Genomic DNA, 23,281 nt, shown 5'->3' with positions numbered 1-23,281 from the left:
AGCCTACAACACACTTTTATTGTGTAATATCTACTTATTAATGTATACTATCTTACTTATTAAAAACCTGTTTCATGCTATGGGAATGTAGCAGGTCTGGTCTTTGGTCCCCTCTTGCCTGTTTAACAGGGAGGAGACCAATAATGAAAAAGAGGATAATGATTACACATCACACAGTCTGATTTATATTCCTCTGCACGTCACCTCTTTGTGCATGGCAGCCGGCACCTATATGAATGCATATAGCAGCTACTCTCTGATGTGTCCTCAGTGACCTGTCAGCTGGTCTCTATGATTGCTGAATACAGCCCCAAGACTTGTTAAAGATTAGATTGAGGAAGGCATTCTGTAAAGAGGGGCCTCTTACGGTCATCTCCAGACAAATGCATTGTGTGTGTGTGTGTGTGTGTGTGTGTGATTTATTTAGGGAGAGTGTGGAGATCCAGGAGTCGCTGGTTCTTTCGGTCCTGCAGGCGAGAAGGTGAGTGCAGCAGCCCATTATCCAGCAGATTCTGTTGGTTCCTTTAACCCCTGTCCTCACTTCACCTCCCTCTCTTTTGTCTGTGCTTTCTACTTTTCCTCCTCCGTCCACCCTTCTGACTCGCTGTCTTTTATTTATTCACACAGAGATTCACAGCCTACTGCTATAATGTCTGGTTTTCAAGTGCATTCTTATGGTAGACATGATGTATAAGTCATCATTGATGATATTCACTCATAAGTTTCTGGCAAAAGCAGAACTAATGTCCACCAACCAGTACAAATGATTCCTGCCATTTGCTGCAGTATCAAAAAAGACCTGATTCATGATTGTGATGAGTGTAAAAAGTACAGTAAAAATCGAAATTTATTTATTCTTTACTCTTATAAAAGTAAGATGCAAAAATCCAGTAAGACAACAGGAAAATGGCGTATGTAGCAAAATCAAAACAAACTCAGGGTGAAAGCTATGGCAGATTATTGAAATCAATGTAATCTTTGTAATAATTAACCACTAAAAATTACGGCATGACCGTCAGAGGCTGCTCTTTATGTAAATAACAATTAATCATTTGTTGCCCAGTGGAAGCCAAAGGACGTGGATCCATTAAGCAATGGTCTGCTATTTATTGAACCACTATGTTTCGCCACAGGGCTCCTTCATGGTGCATTACAGTGTGGATAAGAGAACCACCCATATACAGTGCACAATACATTATGATGTGGAAGCAACACAATAAGATGCTGCGAAGTCCTACACACATGCTTAAAAATAAAAATAAACAAGACAATTGGAGCAGGTAAAATCTGCATAGATACTGCATCCTCACAAAGATAAACATTCACATTAAATGAATCTTAAAAACTGCTAATACAGTGCAGGAACCACAAAAGTCATCTTTTATACATAAATTATCATCTCAATCTTGCTTTTAATGGAGAATCTATGTTGAATAATCCCATCTTCTAGTGCAGGGGTGTCCAAACTACGGCACTTACCTATAGCACTTTGTAGTTTTGCTCTATTTTTGAAGATATTGTACTTTCTTGATTCTTGTTGTTCTGGGTTTGTACCCTTGAATGCACTTATTGTAAGTCGCTTTGGATAAAGGCGTCAGCTAAATGAAATGTAATGTGATGGACTATGGCCCACTGTATTGCAGCTGTCCCTCAGAACGCCACGTGTTGGCGTGAGTGGCCCAGACCTTCATATTTTTTCTATATGTGGCCCTCAAGATAAAAAGTTTGGACACCCCTGTTCTAGTGCGTACTCTGTTTAAACTACACTGTTGCAGGGACATGTACACTCAACGAAAGTATAAGTGCAACACTTTCATCTTCGCTCCCCTTTTTTCATGAATTGAAAGTAAAAGATGTAAGATTTCCTCTATGCAAACAAAAGGCTTGCATAGAGGGCAGGGGGGCGTGGTGGCGTGAGTGGCCCAGACCTTCATATTTTTTCTATATGTGGCCCTCAAGATAAAAAGTTTGGACACCCCTGTTCTAGTGCGTACTCTGTTTAAACTACACTGTTGCAGGGACATGTACACTCAACGAAAGTATAAGTGCAACACTTTCATCTTCGCTCCCTTTTTTTCATGAATTGGAAGTAAAAGATGTAAGATTTCCTCTATGCAAACAAAAGGCTTTTTCTTTCAAATCTTGCTCTTCACTTTGTTGTTGGCCATGGACTGGTAACAGTAAAATGCCACTCAAAAAATTTGAAGTTTATCTTGAAAAAGGACTTTTATTAGGACACAGCTTCTGAGTGTTTGTGCAGAAATCCTGTGGTTGTGCAAACAGCTGCCTGAGTGGCGGATCTCAGACAATCTCTCAGATGTTGACGCAGAATATGTCCGTCCTGGAGTGGCAGGGTTATACGTGGTTTGGTGTTGTGAGGCCGGTTGTATGTACTGCCAAATTCTCAGAAATCAGTTGGAGGCGGCTAATGGCAGTGAAATCAACATTCAGTTCATGGGCAGCAGCTCTATTCCTGCCAATTGCAAGCTCCCTCAACACTTGTGGCATGTGTGGCATTGTGTTGCATGAAAGAACTGCACATTTTAGAGTGGCCTTTCATTGGACCAGTTCAAGGCCCACCTGTGCAATAATAATGCTCTTTAATCAGGGACTTGATGTGCCTCACCGACTAGGTGGATGGATTATTCTAGCAAAGGTGCTCATGAAAAATGTGATTTATTTAAAGGGGTCTGGCAGTTTCATTCACTTGCCAATTGCATTTTACACTATGTGCACTATTTATTCCCCAGTTTTAGCGAATTTGCTTTGAGTACTCCTGTGAGTTTGAGAGAATTCAACATGGTGGTAGGATTAAAAGGGGCTCTACTAATTCCCCCCCCCGGAGGGATCAGGGTGCGATCCGGGTGACAGCTTTCGCCTTTTCTTTTTTTCTGAACCAACCCCATTATCAGTCTCTTCCCTTGCATCCTTTTTATTTCACCAGCCTGCAGTTGAAATCCTGCTGATGTGTGACAGCTACACTGTTAATGCCACTTGTTTGTTAATTGACACGTTTCTCTGCAATTACGCCCATAAATGTCAACCATTGTGATGTTAAATAGACTCTGAGTTGCCTCTGTTCTGTCACTTAATTACAGGTAATTGGTTAGATGAAGGTGTCATCCTTCAAAGCAGATCTTGCTATATTTTTTTTTTCTGGAAATCAGGATTTTATTGGAGGAAAATTTGCACCTAGGCATCTTTATAATATTTATTTAATACTTACTTAACCTTGACTTTTTTTTTCTTCCACTTCAACAGTCTGGGAATTTATTGCCGTCGACCCAATTGCTTGTCACGCATCATAGACTGTAAATATTGATGGGGCATCTCCACTTTCCAGATATGAAGCGAAAATATCCCTAAAAAAGTCTGCGCAGTAGTGATCGGGGGATGGAGCTGCGAACAATCATCAGTCTCGGCTATCAATCACGACGTTTCACCCCCTTTCAATTGGATCAAATAGCTAATTATAATCAAATTGACCTGTGAGACAAAAATGATCAGTCGTGTACTTTCTAATTTGGTCCATGTCCCATCTATTAACATGGAGGAGCTAGGTTTTAGAACCTATACAATTGGCAATAGAGAGCCAATTTGGCTTCACTTTTGGGGAGCAGTCATGTCGCCCATCTTTATATACAGTCTAGGTCACACACAAACTTTGACATTTTAAAACATGTTTTAGTATTTATTCATTATGCAGTTCTTGTTATCTGTTATCAAACGTAAACATAAAAATGATGGTTACTATGGTTTTCCATAGCACTTTTAACGCTGACTCCCAAAGATCAACAACCTTTGACCTTTCCAGGGCTCGACGGGCGAGGCTGGTTTTCCAGGGCTGCCAGGTGGCATGGGCCTGCCGGGGTTCAAAGGTCACAAGGTCAGGAAGCCAATAAGGAATCAATCAAATAAAAAGACATGACTCGCCTCATTTTGTTTTCACTAAACGCCGTCCACATTTGGACACGAAGGCTCCACCTCATGAATGATTAATGGCGTTAGCTGTGAGGAGCTTACATAATTTACATGTCGTACTGCAGAAGTGTTGACAGCTTAACATTATACATACTTGTTAATGCATTATTTATTTTTCGGCTCAGATGACATGATTAATTTTAATGATGCTGAAGGTCGTCCTTCACACATCAAAAGCAGTTCGCCCTAACACAAATACAGTACAAACAATCCTAATCCGGATCAGCCGGATCAGTCGCTCTGACGTGCTGTACAGTATTATGTAAACAGAATACTGATGCTTTTTTTCTAGTATTAACTCCTCAAACAGCAAATTATTTTATTAAGATGTCAAACTGTCGGTTTTTCAGCGGGACACGTTCTAAGGTTCTGTGTTGTTTTTTTAGGGAGAGAGAGGAGAGGCTGGCTCTAAAGGAAACCAGGTATTTGTGTCACACAACTCCTGCATTCAAATGTAAAGCTTTATTGAGCATGATTTTGTGTTTCTGACTGTATCGTTTCTGGTGAAGTAGACTGACCAGGTGGAAAGTAGCAAGTAAAACTCATATGAAGCGGAACAGAAACACAACTTTATTACAAAATTGGACTCATTGGTATTGTCAAACCACTTTGCAATGACACCTGGGATTTCTAATAGACTTTATCATATTATATTAGAAAATATTCATTCAGTATTGACCATTTAAGATAAATGTTTGGGACTGACTGGCCGGTTTCAGGACAGATGGAAATTGTTCAGAATAAATCCCAGAGGTGATTCTAGACAATTTAAGTTGACCACTCTTGAAACTGACTAAATCTGATTACACAAGGTTTTTGATTAAAGAGGACCTGGTTTAATTAATGTGATTATAGGATTGTAATGTGCTGATCTTAGTCGGGAGGTCCCTTGTGGCTGGTGCGACAACAATCTGCTCTAAGATTGCAGCCTTTGCTCATTACGGGAGCTCTGAAAGTCTAAAAGTGTCATATTGCACTGATTTGCATCAGCCACTCTACTTCGAGCATTGTGAACACAGCATCAATCACAAAGTGAACAATCACAGCATGTGATGGATGCTCAGGTTCACTTGCTCCCTTTTACATGCGCTAATGGAAAACAGTGTGAAGGCCCGGAGCAGAGAGAGGGGAGCAGTGTGTTACAGTGCTGCAGGATATAGTGGGAAAATCCACACACAAGATAAAAAGTCAGGTTTGTTAAAGGTCACTGCTAGCCATTTCCTATTCCCTCTCTCCCTGGGTTTCTCTTATTGGCTGCTAGTGGTAATCATGACCTTTTCTACTGCTCACACACTCACAGAATAAAGATATGGACCAGCAGACAGTGGCACACACACATAACTACATTGACACACTGTTGTTGCACGTATTCACTCTCATCCTCGCACATGCAGGCACGCACGCACGCACGCACGCACACACACACACACACACACACACACACATGAAACCATAAAACCCGGCTTAACCCTCAAACAGCCGAATGAAAAAGTGAAGACGAGTCAAGATGTCCTCACTTTCCAAAAATGTCCTCACTCTTTAGGGTCTATACTTAAATGGTCCTCACAAAGATATATAAGTAAGAGAACACACACACACACACACACACCCACACACACACACACACACACACACACACACAAACATTGTGTATGGAAGCTTATTCACACAAACCTTCAGTTAATCATGATGTATGTCTTTGCAGGGGGAGAGAAGCAGAGATGGAGAACCTGGGACTCCTGGTGTGCCTGTAAGTGTAAAGTCGTTTTACTTCCACTGGGTGGCAGCGAAGTTTATGAGATTGGTTGAGCAGAGACACTGGTTTAAATGTGTGTTTGTGGTCACAAATGTTCCCTCAAGGGCATAAGAAGTAAAGCTAATTTTTAAAAAGAAAAATCACTCTGAAATACTATAAAAAATACTTTTCTCTGCATTATAACAAATTGACATCAAATTTTAAACACACTTACAGTTAATTTGGACTTTCATAATAACCTTTGTGGGCCATACTAAATAACTAAACGCAAACTTCACACTGAGCTCTCTAATGAGATGTCTGAATCTGCTTCACTTTGACAAGGGATCTGATGTCAGAAGGTAGTGATGATGATGTTACTCACATTCGGTCAGTGGGTCTTGAGCGGAGCTTTGCACTTGCTTTGCTAACAACAGAATGCGGTCTCATACTCAGATTCATGAATAGAAAACTTGAGCAGAGGGAGGCTGTTGTACTGGGATTTTATTTCTGCCCAGTGCTGGCACACAATGTTCAACTTTGCAGTGACACAGCAGCAACAAGGCTCTCCACAAATTCTCCTTCTGAATGAGGTTTCAACTTCTCAGCTATTAGCTCTCTCTCCACAAAACTTGCCTGTGTAACACTGTCTGTGTCAGAATGCGATTATGTGGAAGCTGGTTATTGGGAACCGAAACTCCGCCAAAGAGCATTAACTTCATTCAAGTGCATTTGTCCTTGCAGCTCATCCAGTTCAGCCGCTGTATTTTCAGTTTTTCATCAGTGTGACCACATCCCTGCAAACCAGGCACAGTGACTTTTCTTTTTCTTTACGCATTCGTTTCTCTTAGAAATGGCACATTCCGCAGCTACTTTTCTTTTCTCGACACTCACCGTTACGATTGTAAGTAATGACACTTTACAGCTACATGCATAGCGAACGTTTTGAAATATATTACAAAGCAGATAATAATATGAAATATTATTTTGTCAGAAATCCTCTCATGAAAGTCACTTCAACACAAAATATATATAAGTAACTAAAATTATATAACAAAAGTCTGAAACTGACTTAACAATGTACTGCACAGGAATACAATTCACCAGCATGTAGAAAGATAAAAAATGCAATAAAAGGCCAAACAAAAATGTGAAGTGAATAGCTGTACAGAGCAAAAGAAATAAAAGAAAAAAGCAGATTACAGAAGAGACAAGACGAAAACAAAATTGAAAGAACAAAATGATTCAAGCTTCATAGAATAATATAAAATCATAAAATCTAATAAAATGTAGTCTGCAAAACAAAACTTTCAGAAGCAATGAGGTAAGAGACTTGGCTACTCTGTTTTGGAACGTTGTCCTGCAATCTCAGTCCCCTCATTTTGAAGCTACTACCTGTGTTAGATTCAACCCCAGACCAATAAGAGGACTGTGGGGTCACAGTTCAGATTCTTGACAATGGTGAGATGCCAAGTCGGTGCAGGTGGAATTACGGTCAACTGAAAATCAATGGTCACTTTGCAGTCGGGCAAATTTTAAGCAGTCTGTGCTGGCAAACTGTTCTGATGCAGTGAAGGCAGGACGGTGTGTTAGAGAGAGTGCGGCCACACCATCAATTAAAACAGTGACATTCTGCAGCAAAACTGATTCATTTCAGTGGAATCACCATGACCAGTGGATTTGCTCAGAGGCATAGAAAATCCATGCAAATCCGTTGCCTCTAGTTTCACTCGGACACACTCATTTACATTGTTAACTAATACCAAAGCCATTCGATGATTTTTTGTATGATTGTGTCATATTTGTTGTGCTTCCTCATCTACATTTTTAGTAGTGTGTGTACTGCTCTTCTCCAAAGAGACATGGGCATTGGAAAGTTAACACATAGACATATGCAAATGTTTCAGCTAATGAGCTTATTCTAGCTGATTTGAATGGATACTTTTCTAAGCTTGGAGAGCTCTTATGACAATATTAGACCTTTTCAACAGAAGACATTAAGACCAGCTACTGCACCAACGATGACTTTGCTCTGTTTGAGTGTCCCAGTAAACCATGACAGCCCCAGAACAGTGAAAGTGTCTTCTGTGAAAAAGTTTATTGTGTCTGATGAGGACTAGCCTGTTCCCAGCTGATTAGCAGATAAAATGATCAGTCTCTGTCAATATTCAAATACAAATGTAGTATATATATATTTTTTTAATGATATATTTACCTATGCTAACGCTGAAGCTAAGATGCAATTCCATCTGAAATTTTTTTTCAATCTGAGCAGTGAGGAATAATTTGATGTTGGCAACAAGATGAAATGAGGTTTCATAAGGTGAAAGAAGCAGAACAGCACGACTGATTTAACAGGTTTATCTATACTGAGATTATCATCAATAATTGTTAATGAACAAAAATAGTGATATAAATTGCTGTGCTATCTGCAGCGATTTTAAGCCTTCAAGCCTCGTATTCTTAATTGATACATTTTGGAAACAACAGCAAATGAATAGAATCGATCAGTGAGTATCAATTACTGAGGCATCGATCTCTATAGAAGAAAGAATTCAGTCAGAGGCGTGTGTGTGTGTGTGTGTGTGTGTGTGTGTGTGTGTGTGTGTGTGTGTGTGCATGCGCAGCAGGATCTATATTGCAGAATTGTGTTTTTTTGCCTGTGCCACTTGAGACAGATAAAACGATTGTATTTCTCAGTGTGCAGCTTAACGTGCACACAGTGTAGCCCAACTTCCATGTGACACGCCCTCAAGGCTAAAAGCATCAGCCGTGAATCACAAGTGTGTCACCCCCAGAAATGAATATGACATATTTTTGCCTTCAGACAGACTTCCTAATTCCTGCAGGATAAAACTGCACTGCAGGAGAAGAGAGGGTGTGCTCTGTTTCAGTTATTTCCTTCCTCACTTCCACCCGTCCGCCAAGTAATGTGGCATTAAGATTTAGGGCAGAAAGCGAGGCTCTTCTGCACAGTGATTAGCAAAGCCCAGACGCAATAAATTAGACATTTGGGGTTTAGGGTGTCCAGGAATAAAATTATACTAATAACACAATGATAGTTCCCCTATTGGCTTTTTCTTGTGACTATTCAAAGGTAACACAACACGGAGGAGGCGATTAAAGAATGGAAGGAAAGTGAATGAGATGTGGACGCAGAGTTGAACAGAGAGGGAAAGTTTTTTTTTTTTTTAGAGCATCCTAAAAGTTCACATCAATCCTAGATAGCGTGACCCTTACTCCACCTTCACTATATCTTCTATACAACCTCACACTCTGGAGTGAACGCTGGTAACTGGTTAGAGTTAATCATAATAAAAGATGTGTGTCCATGGGGGTTTATGTGGGTCAACACCGTAGAAGTGTCTCTGAAACTCAAGGTTACTGGTCACCGTTGGAATATAAATATCTATAATGATGTGATAACTCATAGTGTTACGATTTGATTTGGGTTTAGAAATAATCATGACGCAAGCCAATGATGTTTTTATTCTTTCAAATGAAAAATGTTGACTGTAAGATTGAAACGGGAAATGAACGCTCATTTCCTGTTAACCCATCCGTCTCCCTGCAGAGATTGTGTTGATTTATAATGACTTCCCCGCCGTGACACACAACAGAGGGTTTGTCACATAAACCCAACTTTACAGGTGCTCATAAATAAATACCTGACAGCTGATTGGATGAACCATCCGTCCTAACTATGTATCACAGTTGCCAAAACCAGTTGGTATAAGAGCAAAAACATCATGTAAAAACACATAATTTCCAGCATAGGCCGTAAATAAAAATGCCACCCCCCCAAAAAATTAATCCAAAGAACCTTGGTCTCCCCCTAGTGGCTGGTAGTAAATGGATCATAAACCTTCAATTCAATTTGCTTCAATTTAATTCAATTTTACTTTTGACTTGACTGTTACTTCACAGCATACATTATCTGAAGTTTTAGACCTAGCAAAATTAAACTTTTACTGAATGATAATTGTAGGTTGTTCTTATCACATTGATGCATCACAAAGGGTTTACTTTGGCCTGTAAGTTTGGTTTTAATAAAATATCTGATGCTATGAAAACAAGAGTTAGGGACTTGATTCAGAAAGGTTGAGTGTTATTATCATCGGGGCCGCGCTATTGTGGCCCCAACCCACGATTCCTACTGCATAGACTGCGGCTCTTAATCTAAAATGTCAGCGTTTGTATTTTGGCTTTATTTCTGGACAGGTGAAGGAAGAGGAGACATGTTGTCCATCTTTTACAGTCTGTCATTTCTACAGTAACATCTGAAGAAGCTGCCAGTGTTTTTAACAAATAGTCGCATAACTCAAACACAATGTGACTTCCTCCCGGCTTTACATCATCGTTTCTACAGCAGCTTGACGTTGCTACCGATGTAAACATTTGTCTTTTTGAGAGTGTGGTTTCCTTCTGTCAGATGTGGGATTGACCAACTGAAACTGGAAGGCCCAGATGAACTGTGGTAAAGACAAAGGATATTATCACTAAAATAGAAACAGGCAGACATCAGTGCTATTTGTAATCACTGTGGATCCTGTAGAGCATTAGACTGTTATTTTCTCATGTTGCCATCACCAAGGCATGACAGTTTAATTTATTTCCTGTGTGAGGTTGTTGCAAGTGTTGAAATTCTTATTCAAGTCCCGATAGCTCTTAAAAGTTCTATTGTAGATAAATAAGGAATCCTTCATCCTTGAAATGAGCTTGAGTGTCGTTTCCATCGAGTCATCTGCACAAAGTTACCTTTGAAATTTAGGTAGGTGGCAGGAGCATGGTTTTTAAGTGAATTAATACATACATTTATGTGAATTAATGAAGAATAGATAAATAGGGACCTGTCTCAAGGGTTTGAATGCACACTTTACATGTAAATACATCACTGGAGAATGCTAGCTGGAAGAGGCAGTATTTATGTTCTCTGATATGATATATATTTTGGGGATTAAGCTTCCTAACAGCAGACCAAGCTACTTGTGTCATACATGATGGAGATGGCTGAAATCAGTCACCTCAGGGGGGAAATGAGGAAGGGTTTTAAGGGAAACAGAGCACATCATGAGCCTCAGATTCATGTCCTGGTTCTTCATTTTTATCAAAAGCCTCACAGAAATGGTGTTACCACTGCAGGGTGTTATTTATGGACCACTATCTGCATTTTTCATCACAAAAGAACAAGTTGTACGTAAGACAAAAACTTTAGATAACGCATTACATAACCGATCCAAAATGATTGGTAAGCCGTCAGCTTTGATAGGAAAGAGAACACTCCTGCATCAGCCATGCAGAGCAGCGAGCACATCTCCTCTGACATACTGTCTCAGCCTTTGATATGGAAGCAGAAGTTTCTAACTGCCTCTCTCCATTTCTCCCTCCCTTCTCCCTCCCCACCCTTCTTGCTCTCTTTTCTTTCTTCCATCAGGGCGAAGTGGGACCCAGGGGATGGAAAGGAGAGGTTTGTCGAATTAGACTTTGCGGCATTAGATATAATCCATTCTGTCTTATTCTTCACCGCGGCGAGAAGCCCTGTCAAGCCTGCACGGCTGCTATAGAAGACTAACAGAGCCAATACCTCCAGGCTGGGGGAAATCTGGCCCCCCGGGCAAAAATATACATCACAAAAGCACTCCTTTCTAAAGGCGCACACATCTTAAATATCAAACACTGTACTGTCTGCAGAATCACAAGTTATGTGGCCTCTCTCCGTTGTGCCAGTGCTGTACAATTTGGAAGATATAATTGAATATAGTCTGTGTTATGCTTTTTGATCACTAATAAAATCTAGTGAAGTAGAAAACATTAGCATGCCGTATGTATACATGTATAAACTGCTTCCTGCTTCTGTTCTTGCACAGATCAGTTTCACCACAGTGGCGTATGTACCACTTGAAATTCTTCTAGAATATAACTCTATTCAAACAATGGTTCCTTGATTTCAGACAGAGCTCGACAAAACCAGGCTTCTCTTTTCTATCTAAAGGGACGTTGATTTTGTGAGTCGAGGACGACAACTGTCCACGGCAGATATCATCAGTTGTAGCTGATATTATCAACCAAGCTATCAGCTCGCTAATTATCCCTCCGCGAGCTGTCTCCGGCTGACTTTTAGTGCTTCAAGCCGACTTGTTTACAAATTAGAGCGATGCTAAAGGGTCTTAAAAGAGACTGAAACTGCATATCCAAGGCAAACAGCATCCTCACCGGCTGATCCATGTGATCCAGTTTAGGGCTAGTCAGTTATTCTATTAGAAAGATTTAAGAGCAGACTGTTATTTTGGTCTGACATAACCCTTTTATAGTGTTTATCGCTCGCACACAGATCCACCACAACTTTAAAAGTGGGTTCAAATGTTCTGCTTGCTTAAGCACGCTCATGTTGACATCTAGTTTATTTTAATTTGACAAGAGACAAAGGTTTTTGGATGAGGGCTAACTCTCTGATCTTGTCTGGGTTACATTTCCCTAAATTCTCCAAATCCATTAAGAGCAGGATAAAGCTCCTAAGCCTCCTAAACTCTTTGATACTCCATGTTTTTTACATAACATGTAAGCACTTATGCAACTAACTAAACAAATGTAATCTAGTTAGTTAATGAACTGCAACTTAGCTTTGGTGCTAACAGAAATAGTTTACTATTTGATAACTAATTACCCAGACACGCTAATGATTGCAGCAAATTTTAGGGCAGCTTATGTAATAACTCACCGTTTATTTCAGTGCTTGTGCCTTTGCTCTTTCATTGGTAGCCAGCCGGGCCCTATTTGGACAATATTTAGGGGCGGCACTTAGCGAACATTCAATTAATCTACAGCATAATTTGGTAAATTGCTGCAAACAGTATCAGGCCCCAGCTTCTTTTCCATGTGATTTTAGATTTTCTGTCTCTCCTTCTGCTTTTTCAGAAAGGTGTGACAGGTGACACAGGCCCGAGGGGTCCTGAAGCAAAGAAAGGTGACATGGGACACATGGGTACTGTTGGTCCCAGGGGATTTCAGGGCCAGGATGGGTTGCCAGGCCAACCGGGCCAGCCAGGATATCCAGGGAAACCTGTGAGTGAACCAAGAGAGAAATAATTGGGCTGAAAGATACAATCAGTGATTTCCTGTCTGGACTAGGGGAGGTATGTTTGGGAGTAATGGGGTGCAACGATCAGTGTTTGTGGGCTGCTGAATGTGAAGACAAAGAGTGGAGCGCTGACATCCTGTAAATCTGCAGGCATAGTCAATCACAGGATGAGTCCGCTTTCCTAGTCCCTGAGTGGGTTCAGCTAAAGAAAGGTGTAATTGTGTGTTGCAGGGCAAACCTCCCTCAGATGAATATCTTCTAAAGCTCCTCACTGATGTTCTGCGAAGTAAGTGTCTGTTTTTTCTGTCGACCAGAGGGGAAAACCACAGTTTCCCTTGGTTCAGTCTGATTAAGTTGTCTCGAATTGAAAGCTGCACATTTCACATAATTCCTTTGATTGATTCTCATTAATTATAACAAACTGGGGTTAAGCAGGTTATTCTGCTCTTTTGCTTTCGTGGAGTGGCGCTAAGTTAAATAACACAAAACATATTGGATGGTTTTCATTATTTAGCAATATTGACATGAACGTAAAGAACCAAACACTCCCTAACTGTGTAAATGCCTTTGACATGTTTACCCTTTATCTAAAAGCAACTCAAGCATGAGATGCCTCCTATGTAGCTTCTACGCCTCCCTGACTCGTTAAGTCACATATTAGCTCCTAACAACAGAGACTAACAGAGATGCAAGAAATGTCAACGTGAAGGAATCCAATCCACCAAATGGATACCTCTTGCTCTCTTGAGCATTGATTCTTTCTTTTGCAACCTCGAGTTTGGAGGAAATAATGTTTAAAAGGTAGAAAAAATAAGTTAGTATCGTTCGGGAATTGGCTACCACTTCCAATGTAGTGGTAGCTAGCAGTAGAAACCCTGAGAATGTTGTAAACCTGTATATGTCCGGAGTTTGAAATTATAAATTCAATTGAATAACACTAATAGTACTTTCTGGCTGTGCCCTACAGATCAACTCCCAGCACTGCTCCAGACCTTGGCCCCCCAAGCAAGGTGTGAACCCTGCCAGAACATCAAGGGACCCCCGGGCGAGCCAGGAGCACCAGGTACCAAAGGCTCCATGGGAACTCCAGGCTACCCTGGCAGCAGCGGCTCTCCAGGCTACCCAGGGCCAACTGGACTTCAGGGTCCTGCAGGCATCAAAGGTAATATGACCCATAATGTATACATTTGTTAAGGTATTCATCAACACCTTGTGAAAGTGCAGGCTCTCTATAGGCAATGCTTCCTTACAGACGGCGTCTGATTCACTGTCTGAAACTGGGACAACAATCTCTCTTTACCCCAAAGAAAACAAAAGCAGCACATCTCCGTGAGCAAGAGTGAAGGCAAAATTTACTGTTTCTTTTATCAACTATTAAAATCAAAACAGTGTCAACGCCTAACAAATTGGATGCGTTGATGTTCACTGTTGCCCATAAAACAAGTCATTAAACAAGTGAACATCAGTGAACGCCAGCAGAGCAAAAGACAACAAATACCGAATGCATCCCAATAAGCTGTCTCTGATTTATCACTACTTCAAGACAGGGAATGGCTAATCAGCTGTGAAAGATGCCAAACTGTACCACTCTGCTCATGTGGACTATTTAAGTTTGCTGGTTCAGGAGAGGAGCAACACCAGAGGTGTGAGGTTTTGTTAGAAACACTGAGGGAACAGAATGAAGGCTGAATGCAGTGAGAAAAAAGGGATTAAATGTCCTGAATGACATTTTATTCACAAAGCATCTTAAAAAGGTAATTGCACTCATGTCATTTGTAGATGCACTTGTCTCTATTGCTCAGTGTAAGGCAGGTTTTACTTGTTAAAAACAGTTGCATAATGCCTTCTATTGATCTGGCACTGTTTTGTTATGTCACACAAGTACAATTCTAGATCACTGGAGTACGTCTTTAAAGCCGTTTTCAGACATGAACTCTGGAAAATGTCAGGACTTTTTGGTTTTGGATGTTTGCCTTTCACATATGAAGAGGGCAGTAGGAAAATCTCCGGTTACATGTTTTTTTATCTTGAGTGTTAAGGCGAGAGGTGGCGCAGTATTCCACAGTCCGTCGCAGAGATTGTGTGTTTTGGTTTACAGCGCATCAACACCGGCTTCACAAAAAGCTCTCGAATTGTGTATGAGGCCTTTTTTCTCTTTTCTCTTTGTTTGTTTTTCTTGTTTTTTTTGTATTAATTAAGTCATCAGCAATGCACCCACATGGAGTTTCTAATAGGGGGCTGGCAGGAGAAACGCTGCAGAATAAGCACTGCAAATGACTCGGACGTGTGTGTTCCCACATACAGCCCCTGCTGATTATTTCAGGAGATCATGTGGGGTTCATGTGCATTTCTGAAAGAGGCTTCACTTTTATTTTAGTTATCTTTGTTCACATAGAGATCAGAGGGATAAATATGATGAATTTGAGCCAAGGTTGGCCTAAGATGATTCGTTCTCGTTTTCTCTGTGAATTATGTGTCTACAAAGTTTCACTGGGGGGTATGAACATTGCGTGTCCTGTAATCGATGAGAACTTTGTAGACTCAGGCTTGAACAGAATGTTTAAAGGAGCTAAATGAAAGAATAATGTCTTTTTCAGCTGTATAACTTACGCTCAGCCATCTGGAGGGACAGATTCTCCCCAAGAGATTCCTCCAGGATCCTGGGGAGTGGTGCTGCGCAAACAGTATCCTGCTGGCAACTGCATTCAGAGGCTTTTCACCCACACAAGTGGCACAGCTCTAAAGACGACAACATTGATTAGTCTGCCTGTCAGCGCACCACTTTGGTTCACACAGAAACTCTATCACTGATTAAGAGGAAACTTTGAACAAACACCCCTGAGACTGAATCCCACTAGTGATCACCAAACTTTTTTATCCTGAGTCACTAAGAGGTTGACATATTTTTAAGTGAAATGTGTCACCAACTAGTGGACTGCCATTACATTTAGTATGGGTATTAATCTTTCCCACAGGACAGATGTAATAATGTTCATCCACTGACTTTTCATCTCACACATCATCAGGTCAAACTTGTATGTCGTCCAACATATAAACAAGGTATTTCCTGGTAATTAGCAAATGTAAGCAGGCTAACATGAAAATGATGATGACGAATAGATTACTATATTAGCATCAGGTTAAATGATGCATGCTGACATTTAACATTTAGCTTGAAGCACTGATGTGCCTAAATACAGCCTCAAAGAGATGTCAGCGCTTAGACTTGTTGCCCTGCAGAGATATTTCCAAGGTTTCACACTTAAAAAATCTGCAGACATTTCTCTTACTCCAACTTGTTTAGGTAACAATGATCAGTTAAACTTGTTTAAATCCTGTCTGATGATTGTGAGGTGTTCCAGTGTCCACATGGACCACTGAAACTGTGATGCCCAAAAGAGACTTATTTAAATAAAACTCCAAACAAGTGCTTTTGATAATATGCTTGAATACGAGTAAGGTTGTAAAAAAACAAATAATGTGGCGAGTTAGTGGTGGATAAGTTGCTGTATTGTTACCTTTTAGTGAAAGCCTGTGGACCCAGCACAGGTCTGGACAGTGTTAACAGAAACACACCTTTACAGATACTCAAATTGTATGTTATTGTTAAAGGAGATATATTGTGTCCTCAGGTGACATGGGATCCAGAGGTCTCAAGGGCAGCAAAGGAGAAGGTTACCGTGGACCTCCAGGACCACCTGGATATCCAGGTATGTAAATCTGCACCTATCCGAACGCTCTTTTAAATGACTCATCCATTATTCCGTTTTGTGAAGAAACAGCTATTTTGACAACCGCAATGTTCTGACATCTGAGCTTTCAGATCTGTGCACGAATGCACTTTTAACAAAAAGGCATCTGGGCTGTTGGTAGTCTTACATTTTTAATACGTTCCTGGGTGGATCAGGTTTGTACTTAGTTCTCAATGAGTACTATTAGTGACAGCATGGTTGGTTTGGTGAGGGAGATGTGACGGCAAGATACAGACAGTAAGTGCAGTATTTTCATCACACATGAGTAGATGCAATTTATGATCCAAATTATGCTTTTTTTTGTTAGAATGATGACTCAAATTAACTAGAACCGTTGACGTTATTTCCATACATGACGCAGAAATACTGCTCACACAAAATTCTGTTGTATCTTTCTTTATCCCCGCAGGAATTCAGGGTCCCCGGGGATTTGATGGAATTGGCCATCCAGGCAATCAGGGAATTCCTGGAAAACAAGGACCTCAGGGAGACCCTGGTAAACGGGGAAGCTCAGGGCCCCCAGGGGTGTGTGATATCTCCATGTGTTATCAGAGCTACAACCTCAGGGAACATTACAGCAAAGGACCCAACGTCTGAGGACATTGCAGTGTGGGAGAGGCTGCTTTTACGGAAGTGATTTACTGTATTAGAGATTTACAGAAGTGCGTGTGACTGTGGACTCCATTATGAGAGTACGTGGGAAAACAGCTGCACTGGAGGCGGACATACCCCCATGATTCTGGATTTCATGATCAAAGATGGTCAGCAGGGTCACAGTAACTTACTGAGATACCAGGCTGACATGGCTAATTCAAACTTTAAACATGCAAAGTTTAACAGCAGGTTTAAACGGTGGTTTCTTATCCGGAGTTTTTCTGGAAAGAACCGAAATTGCTGTAACTGAAACGTGTTGTTTTTTGTGTAACTATCAAGATAATTCATGTTTGGGAAAACACAACAGAATAGCTACCTCCTCTTTTACCTGAGTCACTCTTTCAATTAATGATACCAACAGGTATCATTAAGGCCAACAGACAAACATCACCAGCAGTCCGCACAAATATCAACATGCATTCACAAAAAGAGACTAATCAACTTATTATAATAAAGAACCTTTAATATACGATTAATAAGAAATCACATAGAAAGCCAATTAAAACATTGGTCTTTCCAATACTTTGAATAACATATAAAAACTGATCCAAAATGAATAATTTATCTTTTCTACTTAGTTCATTATATAAATAGCTAAAATTGCATATTAATGGAAGTGGGCATTACTTATCTCTCATGCTGTGTTGGAAAGCTGTGGTTCCTTTTGCTTCTCCGAACCTGTGAAGTAAAATCTGCCCTCAGCACAGCTCTGTTCCAGAGAGAATGATTGTATCAGCAAATTATGTTAAAAGTACAGTACATTCCTTGATGTTACATTGGGATACGTCACAAAGGAGGAATGGAGCACATCCCTTTCACACCTTTCACCTCTTCATCTTGTGAAAGACAAGCAACTAACAAGCTAAGAAACTAAAAAAGATTTCATGAATGCGTAAAACCTGCAGATGGCGAGCACAAGATTCTTCCTTATTTTACAGTCAGCCTGCTTTAGAGACAATATGTGAAACCTTACCATCACCAGGGGCTGCGCTAATCAATCACCGTGGCAGACAGAGCTTTAAAGGATCCATTCTATTCTGTCTATTTTTAGGTTTTGCTTATCAATTTTATATATTGACTTATTTTGCATCGCATTTTGGTTTGCATGAAATGCCAATAAGTCTCAAGAAAGTGCCTCAACTGCAGATCATACAGACACTTATTATTGATAGACATTTATTTCTGTTTTCCCCATTTTATATTTATATCCTCTCATGTTTTAGGGGAAGAAGCCTCACTGTTTCTGTATACGTCCACATTATTGTCAGCTCTAACTCAAAACCTCCTCCATGTTTTCTGTTGTCTTGATAGATTTCGCAAAGGTGCATCTCCACAACACTAATTTCATCAGGGCCACAACAACTCATTGTCCCATTTTTTTCACTAATGAACTACTTATGCTAAAACTTATTTAGCATCCAGTCACTTTCATTTTCCGTTTCTTGCACTAGATTGAGTAACCATTAATTGAACAAAAACAATAGCTCCCTGTAGCTCATAGGGCCATCCCCTTCCTGGTGGAGTGAAAATGATGTACAACTATTAGAAATAATTAATTAATTAAAATGCTACGTTTTTAATCAAAATAAAGAAAAGCTAATTATCATTTGAAATTTCCTATTTATATTCATGGTTTAACCATCATAATGACAATCATAACAAAGAAAGTCAGCAAAAAGCTTTTCTTATTTTCACTGTATCCCCTGCCTTTGAGCAGGCCTTTTGTCTGAGGCCTGTGCTCTGTAGCTTTGGACACTCTGATAGCATACATACAACATTCATTGATAGCAGCACAGTTCCATACTCTTCCAAAACTATCAACCCCAAGCTTAAGACGCTTTTGTTGGCTTCCTTTTTCGCTTTAGCACCTGCTATCCCTTCATGTGTTGTTAGCTATTTAAAAAAAGGCAGATCTGGGTAAAGATTCAGCATCACTTAGCTTAAGACAGCATATTAGTTTTGGGATATGACAAGACATAAAATGTTTAAAGTGATGAGGATGTACTTTAATGTGCATTAAGCCAAAGACCTGCTGGAAGAGTAATGCTTTTAAAATGATTACCCTACTATTTATTACAATAATTTTTTTTATGAAAACATAATATTATATATATTTTACGTGTTAGTATGCTAATATTCCATTAAACCATCACATCTTAAGCGTCCAAATGTCTGATTTCAGAGTTTGCCAGCATTATTTTATTTAAAATTAAAACGACAAATCTGAAAAAATAAATAGCTTGGCTAGCAGCCCTTACAGGTTACATAGAGTAGTTTTTTGAGTTTGACAAAACAACAAAATAGTAATACTTTTGGAATTTGTAGTTTTTCCAGCACTGTAAATGTGCCCTACCATAAGGGCTCTTCCTCTGGGGACCATGAATGTGCTGAATTTAATATAATTCTACATTAAATTTAAGCTTATCTCTGGTACATGGAAATGGTGAACATGAAATGGTTTCATCCTATGAGGAGCATGAATGTGATCATGACAATCTGCCATTTGTAATGCACCAATTGAAATATTGGTCAGAGAGAGGGCTGAACGGGTTCATCATCCGAGGAGCATGAATGTGATCATTAAAGTTCATACAAATCTGTTTACCTAAAATATATTATTTATATACCATTTATTTGCAGGATATAGTAAACTTTAGATCAGTTTTTTTTTTTAGATCTTTTTTATAAACAAATTACATAGGCTTTCCCTAAATAGCTAAAGCAGATTTTAAGTTTTTATGGTTTCATTCTTGCGAGCTCAAAACACTTGAGCTTGCATAGACTTTGAGTTCCATTTAACCAAGTGTTTTACAAGCCTAAACTCCAACAATACATGCTACACACTAAAGTGAGTCACGATGTTAAAAGTGACTCGTACACCGAACCGTCCAACACACTTACCTCTGCACTGTACCACTTGTCTTTGGACTAACAGAAAAGAGGTAGAGAAAAGGCTCCAGCATCACAGTCACATGTTTTTCTACACCCACTCCAGCCTGCTACCTAAAGCTTTTTGTAGCAGTACATCAATGTCACGCTACTTCCGCTTTTGCTACTGACTAAGCTCCCGTCCTTCTGCTGGGTACAGTCTCACATTTAACATTGTGAGTCTGAAAGGTGCAGCTTTGGTTGGTTTCAACACAGTATCTTCTGTATCATGAAAAGCTCTCTTTTTCTATCTTATATATAATCTGTCATTCCTGGGTGCTGACACCTACTTAAAGGTGTCAGCCTTTTCTGAAACAATCTTTGCTGTCGAAACAATTTTCCAGTGCAGACGGTGACATGATTTGTTACATGTGACATTTTGAGTTGAGTTTGCAATCTCATCAGAAAACAATGGTTAAACAAGATCTTTAACCAGGTTCTTGTGGAGGACTTCTTTGCATTTCAAGCTTCTGAAATTGAATTATATTCTACGAAACATTGATTTGTTTATATTTTTCAAATGTTAAATATCCCTGAATGCTGGAATGATATTTTTGTACCTTTTATGAGCAACATATGAAAAAACATGGCATTATTATGTTTGTTGTAAAGTTTTTTTGTATTGAAATAAACTTTAATTATTTAACATTGACTTTTTATTGACTTTACTGCAATTTGTTATAATACTTCAGTCAGGACGAATCTTATTCAAAAGGATCCATCCTGTTTATTGGCTACATGATGGTGATATTGATGGATCTTTGATCAGTAATATGTAGTGAGAGTCACACTGACTGCACTATGATCCTGTCAGGATACAAAGCATTAAAATCAATGGTGAGATCTCTGCTGATTGGTTAACCCAGCCCTTAAGATGCCCTCACAACTTTCTGGCTTGTTTAAACTAGGGAAAGGAAACAGACCAACCACAGTGTTACATAGACAGTTGTCTTGGATAGACTGATCTGTCTGAGCAGTGCTGTGTCCCTGCAGCCATTATCATACTGCTTTATAGGCTGAGGGCAAAAGGCTGCTCTCTGCCTAATGGGGTCAGACTATGAGATGCTTTAGATGGTCACTGTGTCAGATGAGGGTGATTAAAGAGTCATAAATTCTGCCATGACAGTCAGAACATTGCTTCCCCACCAATCACGCTTGCCATCTTTTACAATGTGGATGACGTCATTAGAAGCACTTGTGACTGACTGACCAGGGTCTCTCTTTTTTATAAAGTCGTGATCATCCCTTGAGGAAATGTCCAAAAGAAAGAGGTGTGGTTCAACAAACCTTTCCCAAACATCATAACTCTTTCGCTTTTCACATGTATGAATTTGTTCGCAAATTACCTCATTATGAAGAATCAGACAAGCCTGTCTTTCTATCAGGAGGTTGAGGAGCATCTGAGATGCTGTGTCTGTGGTCATCCATTGTCTACACACAACACTAAACCAATATATAAATTGTTGCGCCAGTTGCCCATTGCTTGTTTCTGAACCCACAGCCTACGTGTTAGGCTTCATGCAATCATTTTTCAGATACCACTTTTGTTTTTCAAATGATCATCAGTTCCAAATTCATATTTCTGATTGTTGGAAGCTTCAAGTCGATGTTATTAAAGCACAAAATATTGCAACCATTCAAAACACATTCTAACAAACATCTCTTTTACACCTTGACTAATAGGCCATTGACTAATTTCCCTTTACCAGTAATTGAAAACCATTGCATCAGGAACCTTTTTGCCCTGCATCTAGAATGATATGTAGAAACAAATCACTGTTACACTTCACAATGTTTCTTAAATGTGAAAATTAAAACTACCCAAACAGTCATAGCTTTTGGAAATTAAAGAGACACCAGTTATTACAGAGGTTGTATCTGAAGATGACCTAATATGTCAATATTTTTTACAATAGCATTACAACTTTTTTACTTAATTTGATCATCTTTCTGTTCTTGGACAGTTACCTCCATTTTAGTTTCCTTAAAAGAAACAAATGCACTCCAGGCCTTGTTTAAGATGTTTTCAAAGTAAATGGCCTGTTCAGTCTTTGTGTGTGTGTGTACGTGTGTGTGTGGATCGTGCTTACTACACACTGTGTCTTTATTTTACAGTAGCAGCACAGCAAGATGCTGACCGGGGTTGCTGGGGAAGTGTCATCCAGCCAATCACAAAGAAGTCTCCCTTAATCTTCCAACAGTGGGCCACTGGCAGGGGTCTGTCTGGCTGACTCTGCAGGCACCTTTGGATGAAAGCTACTTTGCCCGCTGAGTGTGCTTATGTAAGGAAACCCTGTTAGGTGCAAGACGTCTGTCTGTGCACTTTCCACTCCTGAACATTCGACATCTTGCATAATTTACACCACTACACCCTTTTAGGTCGGACAGGGCACAGGTAAATGCTTCAGTTGCTCTGTACATCTCTGCTGTCAGGTGAAAGAGCTGTGAACGATGTTGGCAGGGGTTAGATCTCAGGCTCTGTGGCACCGTGTTTCATTCTGATCGTGTGGCACTCAGCTCCATGTCCCAATGTCAGAGCAATGTCTTAAATTTTGATCCGTCCTGAACTTGCACTATGTCTCAAAAAGACATATGGTTATTGTCACAGGACAAGAACTTAGACCTTTGCTTTGGCCTGTTGTTGTTCCTCCATCTTCATCTGCATTATACTCATTAGTATGTATTTGTCAGCACTTGAGATGTAGTCATGTAAGCTGCATTGATCATGTATATTATTCTACTTAAGTAAAAGTATAAAATAAATGTATTATATATAAATATACCTAGTACTTGCTAAATGTAGCTGGTTTCCTGATCCAACAGTCTACTCACCTTAACTGTGCCAACTGTATATTTTATTTAATGCCAGAATAGTACAGACTCTGTCATATTAATAAATAATGATGATGCAGATGATGCTACTGACCACACTTCCATTGCCATATTTATTAACGACTGAATCATCTCAGGTTTTTCTTATTCTCTCAATCCCCCTCTCGTTGATTACTTGATGACAAAATGATGTGTAACACATTATACATATGTAGTGGAGTAGAAAGTACAGATACATGAAAAATCTGTACAGTAATGAAGTAAATGCACTTTGTTACCCACCACTGATATAAGTACATATTCCAAATGTATTTTCGGGTT

At 39.7% G+C, this 23,281-nt stretch overlaps 1 protein-coding gene across 1 annotated transcript in view; it reads left to right on the top strand.

The window, feature by feature from the left end:
* The window catches only part of si:dkey-225n22.4 (collagen alpha-1(XXI) chain), a 70,769-nt gene extending 49,995 nt beyond the window's left edge, over nt 1–20,774 (top strand). Inside the window, exons 23-32 of the mRNA XM_053412828.1 lie at nt 428–481; nt 3,815–3,886; nt 4,368–4,403; nt 5,687–5,731; nt 11,151–11,183; nt 12,632–12,778; nt 13,026–13,080; nt 13,762–13,956; nt 16,427–16,504; nt 16,956–20,774. Coding sequence (XP_053268803.1) covers nt 428–481; nt 3,815–3,886; nt 4,368–4,403; nt 5,687–5,731; nt 11,151–11,183; nt 12,632–12,778; nt 13,026–13,080; nt 13,762–13,956; nt 16,427–16,504; nt 16,956–17,143 — 903 coding nt within the window. The 3' untranslated portion in view covers nt 17,144–20,774. The remainder of the gene's footprint in view (nt 1–427; nt 482–3,814; nt 3,887–4,367; nt 4,404–5,686; nt 5,732–11,150; nt 11,184–12,631; nt 12,779–13,025; nt 13,081–13,761; nt 13,957–16,426; nt 16,505–16,955) is intronic.
* Nucleotides 20,775–23,281: the final 2,507 nt, after the last annotated feature.

The sequence above is a fragment of the Pleuronectes platessa genome, chromosome 20, assembly GCF_947347685.1.
Source record: "Pleuronectes platessa chromosome 20, fPlePla1.1, whole genome shotgun sequence".
In the NCBI taxonomy this organism is placed as follows: Eukaryota; Metazoa; Chordata; class Actinopteri; order Pleuronectiformes; family Pleuronectidae; genus Pleuronectes; species Pleuronectes platessa.
Note: the sequence above shows the minus strand (reverse complement) of the source record. Positions and strands in the feature narration are given on the sequence as shown.